The sequence below is a fragment of the Triticum urartu genome, chromosome 6A (assembly GCF_056163025.1).
Source record: "Triticum urartu cultivar PI428250 chromosome 6A, HENAU_Tu73, whole genome shotgun sequence".
Taxonomy (NCBI): Eukaryota; Viridiplantae; Streptophyta; class Magnoliopsida; order Poales; family Poaceae; genus Triticum; species Triticum urartu.
The window spans coordinates 594,679,327-594,699,094 of record NC_141878.1 but is presented as its reverse complement, the minus strand read 5'-3'; the positions used below and the strand labels follow the sequence as shown (position 1 = coordinate 594,699,094).

Sequence of the window (19,768 nt, the reverse complement as noted above, 5' to 3'; positions counted from 1 at the left end):
AACGAGCACTCACTTTAGCGTCAAAGTTTTTCCTATGTCATTAATTATATTGTATCATAACTACTGTATCGAATGGGGGGTCGATGGAGATGGCAAGAGCCCTAGCGACACCGCTTCTTCTTCACTTGCTCGCCCTGATCTCCTTTAGCAAAGCAAAAGTAAGTATTGTGTGCTGGAAAAGCGCCCCGTCTCTAATATTTATTTTCTGTCTGAAATAGTGGAACCAACACTTTGCAAATCAATGATCCGCATGAAAAGTATGATTCTAAGATTCAGTATACTGCGGATTTGAGCAAATTCTTGATCCCAGAAAGGTAAATTGTTTTTTCTAGTTTTTTTAATCATTTTGTGGTAAATGGATCCACTATTTGCTAATTTCTGATCTCACCAGGATATTGAACCTATATGGACTAGCTACTGTTGGCTTTGGTTAACTGAACCTGAATTTTGATATTTACTTTCCACATATTTTGTGAAGGCACTCTTAGAAACATGTGATCTGTCTTCCTGAATTGAAGATTCCAGCTATCCTTTTAGCACTTGCATTCCTTTAGATTTTTTGTCCTCGAATGTCTGTTAGGTTTTATGTGTTATTTTCCTCTTGTGCTCATGTACATCCCTTTAGATTTTTTGTCCTCGAATGGCCGGGGGACCACCTCCAGAATCAAGAACGTACAGAGGAGACCAATGGTGGCCGGCGAGCATGCTGGCGCCGCGAGGCCGACAGAGATAGGCGCCGGCGGGAACTCGGGAAAGTGCGACCTGTGCTGTGCCGCGACTGTCAAGTCCCATTGGGACGTACGGCGGCACGGGGAAACAGGTATGAGTTTTCGCTCTCTGAACTCTCATGAGATTCCCCTCTTAACTTATGCAGCATAATCCTAGAGCCCAAACACAAGATTTTACCATCTATATTTGTAATCTAGTCCAGTAGAGTGGAACTGGTACGACCCACGATTTATGCCTTTTCATCTCTTGATTGATTTACCCACATGACATCTTGAATCAGATAAGCTTGTGTGGACATGTGGTGCTGCCTACAAGCTTGTTCTTGCATACAAACAACAGACCTATTTACAGATCTGACCGAAAGAAAAACAGAACAACATAACCCAGTCCTGTAGAGTGGAGCTGCTACGATCTATTAGTACGATTTATGCTTTTTCATCTTCTGATTTACCACATGACATCTTTAATCAGATAATCTTGTGTGGACTTGTGGTTCTACGTACACGCTTGTCTTGTGTAGAAACAACAAGAAACAGAGTGTCAATGCCATTTATAAACAGATATCTGAAACGACAGTAACAACATGTTGGAACAAGTTCTTGTTAAATAGGAAAACCTTAAAAGAAAAAGCCATCCACTTCCTCTGTTTCACAGTAGCTGTTTTGACTTGAAAGTGATTTGCTTTGCAGTGCGAGGGGCTGAGCAGAGGAACAGAACCATGTTCCTTTTATCTGCTCTGTAAAAAGATTGTTTGCAAACCTAAGATGTTCTGCAAGTCTGATAAGCTAGGGTGAGATGAAGATGCTCAGCTTAAACGGAACTACAATGTTACCATTCACCAAACCGGGGCTCCGGGGTCTGTCTTCTCCCCAAGAGAAGGATTTGTAGGTACGAGACTAATCCAATTCAAAGCTCTTCTGGGAGTAGAATTTTTTGAATAAGAAAAATAACCTTCGGGTAGTTCCTTCCTCTTACATATTGTATTATTCTACTGCAGAGGAGACGCAGATGGATAACAAGAATGAAAATAACTATAGTAAGGGGCTTCGGATTGCTGTAATTTGATAAAAATACAACAAAACATGTTTTTTTTTTGTGGACTCACAGATCTCCTATACATAATCTGGTTGCCTATCTTCTCAGGATAGTCCCGTTTCATCTGGGGCCTGATACATCTGAAGCCAAAGGTGGAGCTGAGGAGCATGCATCTCCTGCCACGCCAAAGTTCACTGTAGTTGTTGCAACAAACTTATAATCTATGTTGTTTTCCGTGTTTATGGTGCCTTCCAAGACTTTGACAACCTCTGACATTTTCGGCCTCTTTTTGCAATCAATCTGCAAACACCACATTGCCATCCTCATCATCCGAATCACCTCTTGCTTGTTCACTTGCATGTCATCACTCTGCTTGTCGACTAGATCTGCTAATTGATCACTCTTCACCTTTTCTTCCAATAGGGTGATAAGATGGATGCTCTCTTCAGGTTGAGAGGTGTCGAGGTTCTTTCTTCCACTGATTATTTCCATGACCACAACGCCAAAGCTGTAGACATCGGCCTTTTCCGTGATCTGCGATGTCAACCATTCAGGAGCCAAATAGCCTGGTGTGCCTCTCATTCTAGTAACCACTTCACTCGTATCCCTGTCAATGAGCTTGCATAGTCCAAAATCAGAAATTTTGGCATTGAAGTTTTCATCCAAGAGGATATTCTGCGGTTTGATATCCAAATGAACAATCTTTTGGTGCACTCCTCGTGAAGATAAGACAGGCCTTTAGCGACGTTAGCAATAATCTTACAACGCGTCCTCCAATCTAGAGGAGGAGCATTGCTGTCATGCCAACAATAGATCCACCTGTCCAAGGATCCTTTGGCCATATACTCATAAACCAAGAGCCTCCTTGACTTCTCGGCACAGAAACCAATCAATCTCACCAAATTTATATGATGGATGCTGCCAATTGTATGAACCTCTGCCAAAAATTCCTTTTCTCCATGACCAGCATGATCCAAACATTTTACTGCAATTCTTTCATCACCAAGCTGTCCTTCAAAAACAGACCCAAATCCTCCCTCGCCGAGCTTTTCCCTGAATTGCTCAGTTGCAATATCTAATTGTTGAAATGTCAACCTCATTGGCGTCCCTTTTAGATTCCCAAACTCTTCTTCTCTTCCCTCCGGCACCTGGTGTCGTCGTTTACGTAGAACAAAATGGATGTATGCATAGATTAAATAGAATATGCAACCAAGTATTGTCCGTGCAAGAAGAAATTTACTCATAACAGATAGACCAGCTCGGAATGAGATTCCAATGTCAGATGGGGATCCTATGCTTGTCTTCCTAGTAGGAATAGATGCAGAAGGGCTTGGAAGCAAAGACGATGGATTGATCGGGGGACAGAAGACGACCTGGTAATTGGTGCCTGTAGGGCAAGTGAAAGTGCTTGAGGAATAGTCCTTGGGGTAGCTGTATGCATCAGGACATAGCTGCTTAAAGAACCTCAAATATGTGGTGGGTTTGCAACTGTTTGATCTGTTCCTGGTGCACGCGTTGTTGCAACCCCCCGGAACCTTGAGGTTGCTTGGACACTGTGATGTGATGTCAGCTACGCAGCGCGGCCCCTTGCTGCAATCTGGCCCACCATGGGTTGGCACCGGCAGAAATTCCATGGGGACGTTGAAGCCGAGGACGAGGGAGATGTTGAAGACATCGGTGTTGTTGAACTGGCCGAGTGCAAACTCAGCCACCGTGTTGGGTGGCTGACCATTCCTCGCACAGACAAGCTCGCCGCCGCAGTCGCCTGTTTGGCACGAGCCGTTTCCGTTGGCATCAAATATGCAGCCTGTGCGCGCCCACACACGACCACCAGCGGTGCCAGCAGGCACGTCCAGTGTCCACCACTTGCCCGGATCAAGCTGCATGCCGCCGCCCACCGGCACAGCGGCGGGCCACACGGTGTAGGAGCATTGGTTGGTGATGTTCAATGTGGCGCCCTCATTGGTGACAAGGAGAAACAGGAGGAGGAGAGGCAGGAGGCGGAAAGCTGGAGAGATACTCACCGCTGCCATTTGTGTTACAGTTTGATTTTCATTGGTTAAGATGATTCATATATAATAATTGTTATGGATAAGAGCTTGGATGAAGCTGGCTGGCTTCTCAACCAAGCGGCCAAAATATCTCAACCACCATAAATTGTGATGCATACGAATGGGAAGGGTAGCCAAACACTAGTTATCTTGAATTCCTGACCAGCACTGAAAGAATATAAACCACACATCTTCCTCTGGAGTCAAAGAAAGCAGCGTGTACCTATGGTCTAGAGTAAAAGTCAACTTGGCAGCTGCATCTATCTGCAACCTCTTGTTACTGTGCACTGAGAGATTTAACCATAGCCATGTCTTATTTTACACTTGATTCTCGGGTTAGTGTCGGCCTATGACAAGAGCATGGCCGGTTCAATTTGATAGCGAGTCTAACCTGGATCTCTGATCCTAGCAATCTCTCACTCATGTAAGGATTCGGGAACCCCGCAATGAGGTGACAGCGAACACCTTGCTATGGTGAGAATGGCTAGTCGACTAAACCACGTCACGGATGAAAACAATCCATAACGCGGCATATATGGTAATCACAATTTATTAATAGGCCTTCTGCCTATTGCTAAGTTGCAAACTGTTGTCAAGTGAAATCTGCTGCCATAATGCCATAGCCTGACAAACATCATTGATCTTTCAATGAGAAGGAGTGTCTAAAACACACGGATCATGTACACTTGAAAGTAAGCATTAACTTCTCATGTACCAACTACTACTTCACACTTCAATTTTTTTACGCCATACAGTTTACTGTGGGAATGCTTATTGAGTTAAAACCAAATCTCATAGACAATAGTCATTATTGTGGCACACCGAACAATTTTCAGAATCACTAACATGTTCCTCTACAATTGTGTCACAGGGCGGACACGGGATGAAATAGGTGGGTTGGGCGGCATTTCATCGAATCTGGAAGCTTTCTGGTAACATATTCACTAATTTTTCCATGGATGGGTGATATTCTGCAAGCATACGTATGTTGTATATCAGAGAAGGTTTGCAATATTACCGATACTCCCTCCGTTCCTAAATATTTGTATTTTTAGAGTTCAAATGGACTACCACATACGGATGTATATAGACATATTTTGAAGTGTAGATTCACTCATTTTGCTCCGTATGTAGTCACTTGTTGAAATCTCTAGAAAGACAAATATTTAGGAACAGAGGGAGTATATGCAAGGGTGAAATATACTGATATATGGGGCTCAAATCATCGGTGTAGGGGGAAACCACACACTATATTTTGATTGCAAGACACAACTCACCGGCACCACATATGAAAGTCCATTAGGACAAATCCCTCTTTGTTAATGTGATGATGGGTTCTTAGCCCTCTTGATGCAGCTCGATTTCAAGAAGCAACAGTTCACATAATCACATTAGCAATTCAGATCTGTCAATATTAATAATCTGGATGTTATAAGATGCTGAAATTTGCCCCCACTCCACAGTCCACCACTTGCCCGGATCAAGCTGCATGCCACCGCCCACCGGCACAGCGGCCAGCCACACGGTGTAGGAGCATTGGTTGGTGATGTTTAATGTGGTGCCCTCATTGGTGGCAAGGAGAAACAGGAGGAGGAGAGGCAGTATGTGGAGAGCTGAAGAGATACTCACCACTGCCATTCGTATTATGATTTTCATTGGTTAAAATGATATATAATTTATTTGGTATGGATAAGGGCTTGGAGGAAGCAGCCTGGCCTCTCAACCAAGAGGCTACCATAACTTGTGATGCATGCCAACCGAGAAGGGAAGCCAAAGACTTGTTATCTTGGTTCCCTGGCCAGCACTGAAAGAATTTAAACAATCTTTCTCTGGAGTCAAAGACAACTGCGTGTAGCTATGATCTAGAGGCAAAAACACTCTGTAAGAACTTGGCAGATGCATCTATGTGCAACCTCTTATTACTGTGCACTGTCAGATTTTACTATTCATGTCTTCTTATAAAACCATAGCCATGTTTTATTTATACTTGCTGATTCTCGGGTGAGTGTTGTCAGCCTATGACGAGAGCACAACCGGATGAATTTGATAGCGAGCCTGACCTGGAATAATGAGGTGACACTCGTGTAAGGATTAGGGGACTGAGTAATGAGGTGACAGAGAACACCTTGCTATGGTGAGGATGGCTACTTGGCTAGTCATCTACACCATGTCAAGGATGAATAAAGCCACACAAGCGACTAGCTAATGCTTCCTTTCCATTGGAAGAAAGTTGTTAACATTTTGTATGGTGCATATAGCTCTTTTCATTGGCGATTGGACTTGGAGAAGTTGCACAACAAGAAAAGAGCAAGACCAAGAAACTCAAGGTATTAATGCAAATTCTTACTTGAAAATGAAGCATTACATGTCTGTCTTACAAGACTACAATAGTATATTTTAGTAATATGAATATACAATTATGCATGCCTGCTACTTTTCCTTGAAAACTGCTGTTATAGGCTGATAGATGCCTTGTATGCTTCAAAAATCAGTTCTGAGTAACCCGTGTTCACTGCCCTGTATGGAGTCCATACAAAACGCAAAACGCTTGCCTAACTCCAGCGCTTAAAATTTCCTTGCACATATTAATTCTCTATCCTCTTTGTCCCCGCCCCCTCTTTTACCTAGGGCCAGATAAGCCGGAGGCTAGGGGTGGACTTGAGAACATCACATTTCCAGCAATACCATAGCTTGCTGGACTTGTTGCAACGAAGTTATGGTCTATATTGGTATCTGCATTCATGGTACCTTCCAAGACTTCGACGACTTGAGACATTTTAGGCCTTTTTTTAGAATCAATTTGCAAGCACCACATTGCGAGCTTCATCATCTGAATTACTTCTTCCTTGTGTACTTGCATGGTAGCATTGTGCTTATCAATCAAATCGACCAAACAATCACACTTCACCTTCTCTTGCAATAGGGTAATAAGATGCATGCTCTCTTCAAACAGGGAAGTGTCAAGGTTCTTTCTTCCACTGACGATTTCCATGATCACAATGCCAAAGCTGTATACGTCGGCTTTTTCTGAGATTTGCATTGTCAACCATTCAGGAGCCAAATATCCTCGTGTGCCTCTCATTCTAGTAATCACTTGGCTCTTATCCCTATTTATAAGCTTACACAATCCAAAATCAGAAAGTTTAGCATTGAAATCATCATCTAATAGGATATTTTGTGGTTTGACATCCAAATGAGCAATTATGTCCATGCACTCCTCATGGAGATAAGAGAGGGCCTTAGCTATCTGAATAATAATTTTGTGCCGCATCCTCCAATCTAGCCGAGGAGCAGTATTATCACCTCGAGAATAAATCCACCTGTCCAAGGATCCTTTGGGCATATACTCATACACCAAGAGTTTGTATGATTTCTCTGCACAGAAACCAATCAGTCTCACAAGATTGATATGATGTATGCTACCAATTGTTTGAATTTCTGCCAGAAATTCTGTATTTCCCTGACCAGTTTGATCCAGACACTTCACTGCAATTATGTCCTCACCAAACTGTCCCTTGAAAACAGGTCCAAATCCTCCTTCTCCAAGCTTGTGTATGAATTGCTCGGTTGCTACATTTAATTGTTGAAATGTGAACCTCATTGGTGTTCCTTGGAGCTCCCCGAGCTCTTCCTCAGCCATCTCCCTGCGCCACTGTCGTCTTCTTCGTATAGATACGAAGCATTTATATATCAACCAGGGCATGATGCAGAACAGTGCCATGAGGAAAATAAATTAAAAAATAATTAGATAGACTAAAACTAGTGCCTCTACCTTCCCTGAAGTTGAGGGACAGAAAACGACCTGGTAGTTAGTGCCTGTCGGGCAAGTCAAAGTGCTCGAGGAATAATCCATGGGGTAGTTGCAGTGCATCCCCTTGTTGCAGTCTGGCCCTCCCTGGGCTGGCATCGGTAGAATTCCATGGGCACGTTGAAGCCGAGGACGAGGGAGATGTTGAAGACATCCGTGTTGTTGAACCGGCCGAGTGCAAACTCAGCCACCGTGTTGGGTGGCTGACCGTTCCTCGCACAAGCAAGCATGCCGCCACAGTCGCCCGTTTGGCACGAGCCGTTTCCTTTGGCATCAAATATGCAGCCCGTTCGCGCCCACACACAACCAGCAGCAGTGCCAGCAGGCATGTCCAATGTCCACCACTTGCCCGGATCAAGCTGCATGCCGCCGCCCATCGGCACAATGGCCGGCCACACGGTGTAGGAGCATTGGTTGGTGATGTTTAATGTGGCACCCTCATTGGTGGCAAGGAGAAACAGGAGGATGAGAGGCAGGAGGTGGAGAGCTGGAGAGATGCTCACCGCTACCATTCTTGTTATGATTTGATTTTCATTGGTTAAGATGACTTACATATATATATTGTTTGGTATGGATAAGAGCTTGAAGAAGCTGGCTGGCTTCTCAACCAAGCGGCCAAAATATCTCATTCACCATAACTTGTGGTGCATACGAACGGAGAAGGGCAGCCAAACACTCGTTATCTTGGATCCCTGACCAGCACTGAAAGAATTTAAACCACACATCTTCCTCTGGAGTCAAATAAAGCAGCATGTACCTATGGTCTAGAGTCAAAGTCAACTTGGCAGTTGCATCTATGTGCAACCTCCTGTTAATGTGCACTGAGAGATTTAACCATACATGCCTTCTTTTTAACCATAGCCATGTCTTATTTTACACTTGCTGATTCTCGGGTGAGCGTCGGCCTATGACAAGAGCATGGCCGGCTGAATTTGATAGCGGGCCTCCTGGATCTCTGATCATAGCAATCACTCACTCATGTAAAGATTCGGGAATCCAACAATGAGGTGACAGCGAACACCTTGCTATGGTGAGGATGAAAACAATCCACATGAGCGACAATATATAGTAATAATTATTTTTTAATAGGCCTTCTGCCTAGCTAAGCTGCAAACTGTTTCAAGTGAAATCTGCTGCCATAATGCCATAGCCTGACAAACATCATTGATATTTCTATCAGCAGGAGTTTCTAAAACACACGGACCTCATGTACCAACTACTACTTCACACTGTTCCAATATTTTACGCCATACAGTTTACAGTGGGAATGCTTATTGAGTTGAAAACCCAATCTCATAGACAATAGTCGTTACTGCGGCATACCAAACATTTTTCAGAAGCACTAATATTTTCCTCTGCAATTGTGTCACAGGGCAGCCACAGGATGTAATAGGTGGGTTGGGCGTCTTTGTTTGACTCTGGAAGCTTTCTGGTAACATGTTCACTAATTTTGCCATGGATGGGTGATATTCTGCAAGTGTACAGATGTTGGATATCAAAGAAGTTTTGCACTATTACTAATATATGCAAGAGTGAAATATACTGAAGATTCCACGAAATCTTAGCCCTCCCTATGCAGTTCGATTTCAAGAAGCAACATTCGGGGCAATCAATCACATTCAACATACAATATTATATGGAGACAAATATTGGTAGCTGGGAATGGATGCCTTTGCTTCGAGCCTCTGCACCTCTTCCTGTGAAAATAATAACCTGCGGCGATCAAACTTTCATGATTTTTCTTTTTTTCTTGTTTTTGGTTCAGAAAGATCAGATAAGGGATACTTACCACCACTGCAGCTTCAGGACTTCATTGAGCAGTTCCTTCTCCTTTTCTTGTGTGCTGCTTTCAACTGAAAATGTAGTGAGTGGGTTATAACTCTTCGTGAGATATTACCATCATAGCCAATTAGAAAATGGGTGACTGAATAAAATCTGCAAGAGCTTTGTTTCGATCTCCACCATATTGGTCTCAAAATAATTTAAATAACTACTCCCTTTGTAAAGAAATATAAGAGCGTTTAGATCACTACAGAGGGAGTATCTTCTATGTTTGGGTTGCTAAGATTTTGTGTAATCTTCTCAGATATTACTTCAAGATTCAGAATGGAAGAGTTCCTGTCACCAGAAAAAGCTCACCATGGATCTGTCTACATATGACGGAGATGTTGAGCTGACTGAACGGAGGCACGCAAACAGGTGAAACCAAATGAGAACCATTTAACTCCATCAATAGAGCAGGCTTTTCGTTCTCGAGTTTCCTTGGTGGAAGCACCTTTTGCTTCTTTGATTTTGTGTGGAATGGATGGGTGCTTTACTCTCTGAAGCATATTTGCCTGCACAACATTGCCACCAATGCCCATCCATCGATCTCACATCCAACGGGTAGATTTCTAACTATGGATCAGTGTGGAGCCTCTAGTAACAGTAAGATAAGATTCAGCCGGTCAACTCTTCGTTATTGGGTGGGTTGCTAAGAGCATCAAATCACATGCTTGTTAGCTTGCTCCCATCAGCCACCATAATGTCTTAGCTTGCAAGAACCTGTTTACTAAGATGGGTACGTTGTTCAACCATTCAGAGAATCACATGCTTTGCCTACTCGATCCAATCAAGCATCACAGTTTTTGAGGCGCTGACCATGACTCATTCGCATTTGCGCTATTAATTCACTACACTTGAGCCTTAGTTAATGTACAAGCTGCTGAAAGCACGTGCAGTTTGGACTTTACACTTAATGTACGAGCTGATATGCCCAATCTCCAAAGTCCCCTGGGACGCCTTGTCTCACAGCTCGTTCTGGCCGTGCCCCCAAACTGCCCACACACCAAAGGCCGCCGGCGATCCCCTTCTTGGCAGTCTGCACAAGCTGCCGCTCTACGGAACAGATGAGCGGAGCGGCACACTAAGGTGGAGAAGGCATCACACTCCAGCACTCAATCCCCCTGGCAAGTCTCTATCTCTCTGTCTCCCCCTCTATCTGAACTGAACTGGCCTGCTCACTCATTGTTTTCGCTCCCGCAGGTCGTTTGCTAGTGTACGTAGCTGGAAGGTAATTAAAAAGAGGTTGTAAACCTGCTTTCTGTTAGATTGAACAATGGCACAGTCTGCTGTGAGCGCCGTTCTTGGGAACGTGGGTAATCTTGCTGTTCAGGAGACCAGTTTCTTATGCGGGGTCACACTTGAAGTGGCCTTCTTGAAAGATGAACTGATCAGGCTGCAGGGCTACCTTAGAGACGCCGAGAGCAAACGTAGATCTGGAATTGAAACAGTTGCTATCTTATTGAGCCAGATCAGGGATGCTGCATATCAGGCTGAGAATGTCATCGAAGCTGCAGACTACATCAAGAAGAGAAACATGATCAAGAAGGGCTTCATGGGAGCAATTTCTGTCAAACATGCTGTTATATTGGTACGGTATACATTGGCGTATATTGGCGCGTACATTGCGTACATTGGCGTGTCATCCTTGACCCGCACCTGGAGGTAGTTAGGATAGATATAGGATAGATATACATGAGTTGTTTCTTTCTCTCCAAGTTCTATCTTCTCCCTGAATATCTCCTGTATCCAAACTATTTTGTATGCGCTGTACGGGAGGTGCGCCCCGCCTATATTAACACGTACCCGTCGGCCTCAACAGGCAAGACGTTTCCAGCTATTCGCACATGGTAGTCAGAGCTATCCTTCTCCCATCAAAGCTCCCTGCAAACTCCATCTAGCCCTAGCCATGTCTTCCACCTCCGGCGCATCCCAAACCAGCCTCAATGGCCAAGTTACCGAGAAGCTAACCCGCACAAATTATGTGCTATGGCGCACGCAAGTCATCCCTCAGCTGCGTGGCGCCGGTGTCTACGGCTACGTCGACGGCACCCAGCCGGAGCCGGCGAAACTCCTCGTCACCACCAAGGACGGCAAGGAGGTTTCATCAACGCCCAACCCTCTCCACCCAATCTGGGTCCGGGAGGATCAGCAGGTTCTGGGATACCTGCTGAACAACCTGACGCGTGAGGTGCTGCTCACGGTGACCATGGTCACCACCGCGGGCGTGCTCTGGACGACGCTCGCTGGGATGTTCTCGTCCCAGTCCGCCAGCCGCATCAACAACATACGAACGTCCCTCATCAACGCGCAGAAGGGGAGTCTCTCCGTTGCCTCCTACTTCGCCACCATGCGCGGCTACGCCGACGAGCTAGCCGCCGCAGGCAAGGCGATCCCCGACGACGAACTCGCCTCCTACATCATCCATGGGCTCGACGCCGACTATCAGCCTTTGGTGTCTGCCCTCGACGCTCGCGTGACCGGGGTAACCCTTGATGAACTCTTTGCCATGTTATCCAATTTCGATCAGCGCATGGCTCACTTCCAGGGGGCCGGTGACGGCGGCTTCAAATCATCCGCGAACGCGGCCACTCGCGGGTGGGGCGGCGGCTCTCGCTCCCGTGGCTCCTCTCGCAACAAGGGCAGGTCCGGCGGCAGCAACCGTGGCGCAGCGCCACCCCAATCTGGTGGGTGAGGACGCCGTGGACGCGGTGCTGGTGGCGGCGGCAGGAACCGTCCGGACGCCCCTAAGTGCCAGATCTGCGGCAAGGTCGGGCATACAGCAAAAGATTGCTGGTACAGGTATGAGGAGGACGACTACGACTCCCAAGATGAAGAAAAGGTCGCTGCGGCGGCTGATGGCTCATATGGTGTCGACACGAACTGGTATGTTGACAGTGGTGCTACCAACCACATCACCAATGAGCTCGAGAAAGTAACCATGAAGGAGAAATATCGCAGCAAGGATCAAATCCATACTGCCAGTGGAGAAGGTATGAGTATAAGTCACTTTAGTCACTCAATATTTCGTACCCCTCATCGTAATATTCATCTTAGAAAAATTCTGCATGTTCCTAGTGCCAACAAGAGTCTTCTTTCTGTCCATCGAATTGCCCTTGATAATCATGTATTTCTTGAATTTCACCCTTACTTCTTTTTGATCAAGGATCAGGCAACGAGGACTGTTCTCTATCGAGGTAGATGTGTTGGTGGCCTCTATCTGTTGATTCCGGAGTTTCGAGGACCAAATAAATATGCTTGTGGTGCTATCAAGCTTTTGTCCACACGATGGCATGATCGTTTAGGACATGCATCTTTTTCTTTAGTTGAAAATTTACTTAGGAAAAATAATCTCCCGTTTGTTGGTGAGCGTCATAATGAAACAATTTGTGATTCATGTCAGAAAGCTAAAAGTCATCAGTTGCCTTACCCTACTTCTAGCAGTGTTTCTACCAAACCACTACAATTGATTTTTTTTGATGTTTGGGGTCCTGCCCCTACTTCTGTTGGCAGACACACTTATTATGTTAGCTTCATCGATGATTTTAGCAAATTTTCTTGGATCTATCTTTTAAAGAAACGGTCCGATGTGTTTCAAGTGTTCAAAAACTTTCAAGCTCTTGTTGAGCGAAAATTTGACAGCAAAATCATCGTTGTCCAGTCAGACTAGGGAGGGGAGTACAAAAAGTTAAACTCCTTCTTCCAAACACTTGGTGTCTCACATCAAGTGTCATGTCCTCATGCTCACCAGCAAAACGGGTCAGCAGAACGCAAGCATCGACACATTGTCGAGGTTGGCCTTGCCCTTCTAGCCGGCGCATCCATGCCTCTAAAATTCTGGGATGAAGCATTTTTAACTGCAGTCCATATCATCAACATGCTCCCTAGTCGTGTTATTCATAATGAAACTCTGATAGAAAGACTTCTCCACACCAAACCAGACTATAAGTCCCTTCGTGTATTTGGGTGTGCATGTTGGCCTAACCTTCGTCCCTACAACAACCGAAAGCTCATGTTTCGATCACAACAGTGCGTATTTCTTGGTTATAGCGCATAGCACAAAGGTGTCAAGTGCTTAGATGTTTCCACCGGGCGAGTGTACATCTCCCGTGATGTCGTTTTTTTTATGAAACCAAGTTTCCATTCGCCGATCTCCACCCAAACGCCGGTGCACTACTTCGAGAAGAAATTCTCCTCCTACCCCCCCATCTCACTAGTTTTGACAAAGGGGGACTAAATATTGATGATCATTCGTTGACTAACTCATCTAATGGCATGCATGAGCTTTGTGTTGATGAAACAGGAGAAAATTGTGAAGGAAATAATCAACAAGGTGAAAAATCCGGGTCATATTTCATGTGTCCCGTGGCAGGAGACAACGCGCCAGGGGACAGATCCGCCTCGGGATTGGCAGCGCAGCAGCAGCTCAGATCCGCCTCGGGATCGGCAGCGCATCAGCTGACCAGATCCTCCTCGGAATCTGGTGGTGCAGGGACGCCAGGTGCAGGCGTGCGCGCCGCCTCGCCAGATGCGCGTGTCTCCACCACAGACATGTGGGCCCGCCCCGACATGCGGGTCCCTCCAGGCAGCACGCGGTACGGCGCCCGTCCCGTCACGTATCAGCGGCGCGGATCCGCGCGGGTCTCTGGAGCTGGTCCCACCGGTGCTGATCAACCTCGCAATGATGAGCGGGTCCCCGCCTCGGGATCTTCTGCACCCACCCGTGACGAGGCGCCTCAGCCAGCGACCACAGAAGATCCGGCCAGCCCTACGCTGACTGGGGCTGCTGCTGCACCTGCTGCTGGGTCCGCGGCAGGATCCCCCTCAGGATCTATTGCTGATCCACCCATGCAGCCCTCTGGATCCTCTATGGCTACGGACTCTGTGGCTCTTCCTTCGCGACGAACACGGCTCCAACAAGGGTTAATTCAGCCTTTAAATTATAAACATGTAACCAAATATGGCTTGGTCTGTTCCACAGGAGAACCAGATGAGCCAGCGACTCTTGATGCAGCACTTCGTGATGATAAGTGGAAGAAGGCAATGAATGAAGAATACATGGCATTAAAGAAAAACAAGACTTGGCACTTGGTTCCTCCACAGCAAGGTAAAAACTTGATTGGTTGCAAGTGGGTTTTTTGGATCAAAAGGAGATCTGATGGAACTATTGATCGCTATAAGGCTAGGCTAGTTGCAAAAGGCTTCAAACAGCGATATGGTATAGACTATGAGGATACATTTAGTCCTGTGGTAAAAGCAGCCACCATTCGTCTTGTTTTGTCCATTGCTGTTTCCAGGGGATGGAGTCTCAGGTAGCTTGACGTACAGAACGCGTTTCTTCATGGTGTTCTGGAAGAGGAAGTGTATATGAAACAACCTTCTGGGTTTGAAAGTAAGAAAACTCCCTCCTATGTGTGCAAACTTGATAAAGCATTATATGGATTGAAGCAAGCTCCAAGGGCGTGGTACTCACGTCTTTGTCACAAGATGCAAACACTTGGATTTATCCCCTCTAAGTCAGACACGTCATTGTTCATCTATAACAGATCCAATACATGCATATTTGTTCTCATCTATGTTGATGATATAATTGTAACTAGTTCATCTGATGAAGCAATTAAAGGACTGTTAAAGGACTTGAGTGCAGACTTTGCGCTAAAGGATCTTGGAGACTTGCACTATTTTCTTGGAATTGAGGTAAAGAAGCATTCGAATGGACTTCACCTTTCTCAAGCTAAGTATGCAACTCATCTGGTTAAAAAGGCAGGACTGCAAGGTTGTAAACCTTCTCTCACACCATTATCAAGCTCAGAAAAGTTGTCACTTATGGAAGGTACACCTTTGAGTCAGGAAGATAGTACAAAATATAGAAGTCTAGTAGGAGCTCTTCAGTACTTAACTCTTACCAGGCCTGATCTTTCATTTGCTGTCAACAAAGTTTGCCAATTTTTGCATGCACCTACTACTGTTCATTTGACAGCTGCAAAACGTATCATTAAATATGTTAAACATACTCTGAGTATAGGTCTGAATTTCAGCAAGTCATCTTCTACTCTTGTCAGTGCTTTCTCTGACTCTGATTGGGCAGGCTGCCTGGATGACAGGCGCTCCACAGGAGGCTTTGCAGTATTTTTTGGACCTAATCTGATATCATGGTGTGCACATAAGCAGGCTACTGTCTCTAAGTCAAGCACTGAGGCAGAATACAAGGCGCTAGCCAATGCCACAGCTGAAATCATATGGGTTCAGTCTATGTTGAAAGAGCTTGGTGTAAAAGGCAAACAAGCTCCATGCTTGTGGTGTGATAACCTTGGTGCTACTTATCTTTCTGCTAATCCTGTGTTCCATGCCAGAACAAAGCATATAGAGATAGATTTTCATTTTGTCAGAGAAAGAGTTGCTCAAAGACAACTTGACATCCGGTTTGTGCACTCCAAAGATCAAATTGCAGATGGATTCACAAAGCCTCTGCCCATAAAGAGCTTTGAAAACTTCAAGCATAATCTCAACTTGATGAAGTTGTGATTAAGGGAGGGTGTCAAACATGCTGTTATATTGGTACGATATACATTGGCGTATATTGGCGCGTACATCGCGTACATTGGCGTGTCATCCTTGACCCGCACCTGGAGGTAGTTAGGATAGATATACATGAGTTGTTTCTTTCTCTCCAAGTTCTATCTTCTCCCTGAATATCTTCTGTATCCAAACTACTTTGTATGCGTTGTACGGGAGGTGCGCCCCACCTATATTAACACGTACCCGTCGGCGTCAACAGGCAAGACGTTTCCAGCTATTCGCACAATTGCAAGGTATGCTCGCTTACCGAGTGACTTGAATACCCTTCATAAAATTGGTGTTGAAATTCAGCGGGTAAAAAGGAAGCTTAGCGAGATATTTCAGAGCATAGAACGCTTGAAAATTGATTTGGATAGTCATGTTGTGGATGATTCTGTAGAAGATTATGGCCTTATGCACCAACACTGCAAGGATGATGTTATAATGGTTGGTTTTGAGGACGAGTACAAAGAAATTGTGGATAAATTAGTTGAGGGAGAAAATATGCTTAGTCCTCCATAGTTGCAATGGGTGGGGCAGGAAAGACAACAGTTGCTAGAAAAGTATACACTTCATCTGGAGTGAAACAACACTTTGAGTCACTTGTTTGGGTAACTGTATCTCAAAAGTTCAAGGTCATTGATTTGCTAAAGGAAATTTTGAAGCAAATAACTAGTGACGGTGGTCAATCTAGAAACATTGATGAAATGAATGAGCATGAAGTGGCAAAGAAGATCCATGATATCCTCATCCAGAAAAGATACCTGCTAGTTCTCGATGATGTGTGGGAAACAGACACATGGGAGCAAATAAATAGAACAATTAAGGCCTTTCCAGATGCAGCTAACTGCAGTAGAGTTGCTGAAATCTGAGATGGGCTCTAGGCCCATATTGCAATTTCTAAAAAATCTCTAAGGGCCCATGTGGGTTATATGGCACTAGGTGTAATGAGAAGTTTAGTTCCACCCTGAAAGTGGAAGGAGAATTGGAGTGGTTTATAAGGGTTTCTCTTCTACATGCTATTGGAGCTTGAGAAGAGAAGAGGCCCTCGCGCACTCCTCCTCCGCCGCCCGCCTCGCCGCGCCGCGCCGCGGGTTGCGGGATTGAGCCGAGCCCACGTCTCTCCACGCGGCTGTCTCCTAACCCTATAAGTATGCGGTGTCTCCTAACCCTAGCCGCCACGAACAGATCACATCTGTTCCCTAGGTTTTTGGGCAGCGATTTCCGATCGTCTACTTCCTCTACGTCCGCGTCGCCTTCATCATCACCATGCCGACCGTGCCGCCGCCCAGAAAGCTGAAGCCGACAAGAAGGACGCCGCTGCTGCCACCAAAGCCGCGGTCTCTGCGTGGCCTACTGGAGGGTATAACTCGTTTATCCCGCTCCTGATTATTTTTATATTAGCAGTACTAGCAGTATGTGTAGATTTGTCTACTGTTTGCTTAGTACATGCATGTTTAGATCAGAGTCAGTACATCATCAACTTAGTCAATACCCTAACCCTAGCCGCCACGAACAGATCACATCTGCTCCCTAGGTTTTTGGGCAGCGATTACGCGACTGCTCGCTTCCGATCGTCTACTTCCTCTACGTCCGCGTCGCCTTCATCATCACCATGTCCACCGATGCCGACCGTGCCGCCGCCGAGAAAGCTGAAGCCGACAAGAAGGCCGCCGAGGACGCCGCTGCTGCCACCAAAGCCGTGGCCTCTGCGTGGCCTACTGGAGGGTATAACTCGTTTATCCCGCTCCTAATTATTTTCATATTAGCAGTACTAGCAGTATGTGTAGATTTGTCTACTGTTTGCTTAGTACGTGCATGTTTAGATCAGAGTCAGTACGTCATCAACTTAGTCAATGCCATGCTAGTGATTTACTCATGGATTAATTTAATCGAGAAATTGCCTATTTACTCAACAAGAGTACTGCTAACCACAAGAAAAGGAGATGTTGCCAATCATGTTGAAATTCCAACCCATGTTCATGCTTTGAGGAGTTTAGATGAAGAGAAAAGTTGGTTGCTTTTTAGTAGCAAAGCTTTACCTTCATACAGAATATCCGGCATACGTGATCTGGATAAATATGAAGAACTGGGAAGAAAGCTAACAAGGAAATGTGATGGATTACCACTTGCACTTGCAGTTTTAGGTGGTTATCTATCAAAGAATCTCAACGCACAAACATGGTCCGATGTACTACTGTGTTGGCCATCAACCAAGGACACAGAGAAGATGCGAGGCATAATAGCTCGCAGTTACAAGGACCTACCGAATCACTATTTAAGATCTTGTTTGCTCTATCTTGCTTCTTTTCCAGAGGATTACATAATATCTGTGTCGGCTCTTATTAATCTATGGATAGCAGAAGGCTTCATTCCACATACACGTAAGTATACCATAAAAAAACAGCTCGTATGTATGTAAGTGAGTTGGCTCAAAGAAGCTTTGTGCAAGTTGTTCAAACAAGCAGTATACATGGATGGATTGAAGACATAAGGATTCATGATATCCTACGTGACTGGTGCATAGAAGAAGCAACACAAGATGGTTTCCTTGATGTCATTCATGAAACTACTAGTGGTCAGCTACCTTCCCCTTGTCTCTTTTACTTGTATAAAGTTGCTTAAATATATGAATTACTCATATAACGTGTGTGTGTGTGTGTGTGTGTGTGTGGATTTTTGCTGACATATATATGGACTCTAATGAAATGCAGGACAAGTTGGTGCATCATCATCTCATAACCAGATATTCTATCGTTCTTCTGTCCAAAACTTGAGTGGGCAGATTTTACCGGCCTCACGTAATCTCCGATCTCTGCTTGGCTTTGGACTTTCATCGATAACTTTTCCTGAGCTAAGGTTCCTAAGAGTCGAGAACTCGAGGCTAGAGAATTTCTCCGTGGTAATTGGTGGGTGCATTCACCTACGACACCTCAGGTTGAGAGGATGTAGAAAAGTGATGATTCCTTCTTCAATCAGGAAACTCATTTGTCTGCAAACTATAGATGCACCAGATTTAAATGTATCAAGCTCCCTCTGGGATATACCTACTCTAAGATATGTATATCTTTCAATAATTTCTCTTCCAAGGCGTGTGCAAATTCCACAAACCCTACGGGAGCTTCATATGTGGCCTACTAATGATGAAACTGAAAAAGACCCGATGCCCATCCTGGAGATGCTTCCTTGTCTTGTGGTGCTGGAGTTGCATAGTTTTATATCCGACACAATGTCGTTTGGTGCCCAAGGGTTCCCTCGTCTGCAAGAATTGCGAGTTGAGCATTGTTCCTTTCACAAGTGGACGATGGAGGTTGGAACAATGCCGAAGCTATCCTGCCTGTCAGTTGGATGGATCGGGCTGGCGAAAAATCTCCCCGATGGATTACTGCACCTTCCATCCCTCAGGTTCGTATCAATGGAGGGGGGAAATTGGAGTGACAGCACGGCAGAAGGACTGAGGCAGAAAGGATGCGAGGTAACGCTGCCCCCCTCCTCCCTCGTCTACCCGTCACATTAACTCTCTTTGATTCTGCTACCAGTGATTACAGCGCACTACTTTTTGCAGGTCACATGCATTCCTTGGTAATTAATGTTCGAACAACAGAGATGAGCGTTACAACTATATCATGCATTATGCTCTGGTTATGCTCTCTCGTAAGAAGAGCAAACGTATGGTTGATAAACGTCTACCATGCGGTCTTCAATGTCTGTCTTTCTCTCTGTTTGATTGAACCAACAAATGTGTACTGTTGTGTATTTTGTATTC

The 19,768-nt window shown here is 45.2% G+C and overlaps 2 protein-coding genes and 1 pseudogene across 3 annotated transcripts; 1 reads left to right on the top strand and 2 right to left on the bottom strand.

Moving 5' to 3' along the window:
• Positions 1–118: 118 nt before the first annotated feature.
• On the bottom strand, positions 119–3,807 carry LOC147966930 (putative receptor-like protein kinase At5g20050; annotated as a pseudogene).
• Positions 3,808–6,143: 2,336 nt separating this feature from the next.
• Positions 6,144–8,166, bottom strand: LOC125530253 (G-type lectin S-receptor-like serine/threonine-protein kinase SD2-5). Of its 2 annotated transcripts, none has more exons than XM_048694646.2 (2): positions 7,588–8,166; positions 6,144–7,467 (listed from the first exon to the last, which is right to left on the bottom strand). In XM_048694646.2, the coding sequence occupies exons 1-2, from the start codon at positions 7,720–7,722 to the stop codon at positions 6,436–6,438; spliced, it is 1,167 nt and encodes a 388-aa protein (XP_048550603.2). In that variant the 5' UTR covers positions 7,723–8,166; the 3' UTR covers positions 6,144–6,435. The 2 variants fall into 2 exon arrangements, with proteins under 2 accessions (XP_048550603.2, XP_048550604.2); XM_048694647.2 differs by having other exon boundaries at positions 7,618–7,987.
• An 8,363-nt stretch (positions 8,167–16,529) lies between these two features.
• LOC147966929 (disease resistance protein RPP13-like) lies at positions 16,530–16,874 on the top strand. The gene has a single exon (XM_087530983.1). It carries the CDS (start codon positions 16,530–16,532, stop codon positions 16,872–16,874), a length of 345 nt encoding a protein of 114 aa, XP_087387109.1.
• The last annotated feature ends 2,894 nt before the right edge of the window (positions 16,875–19,768 follow it).

Excerpts from the sequence above, each read along its gene's own strand:
- LOC147966929 (XM_087530983.1), top strand. The coding sequence starts at position 16,530 with ATGGGTGGGGCAGGAAAGACAACAGTTGCTAGAAAAGTATACACTTCA.
- LOC125530253 (XM_048694646.2), bottom strand. The coding sequence starts at position 7,722 with ATGCCAGCCCAGGGAGGGCCAGACTGCAACAAGGGGATGCACTGCAAC. Across the intron at positions 7,468-7,587 it reads GTCCCTCAACTTCAGGGAAG|TGGCGCAGGGAGATGGCTGA; the intron begins GTAGAGGCACTA and ends AGAAGACGACAG.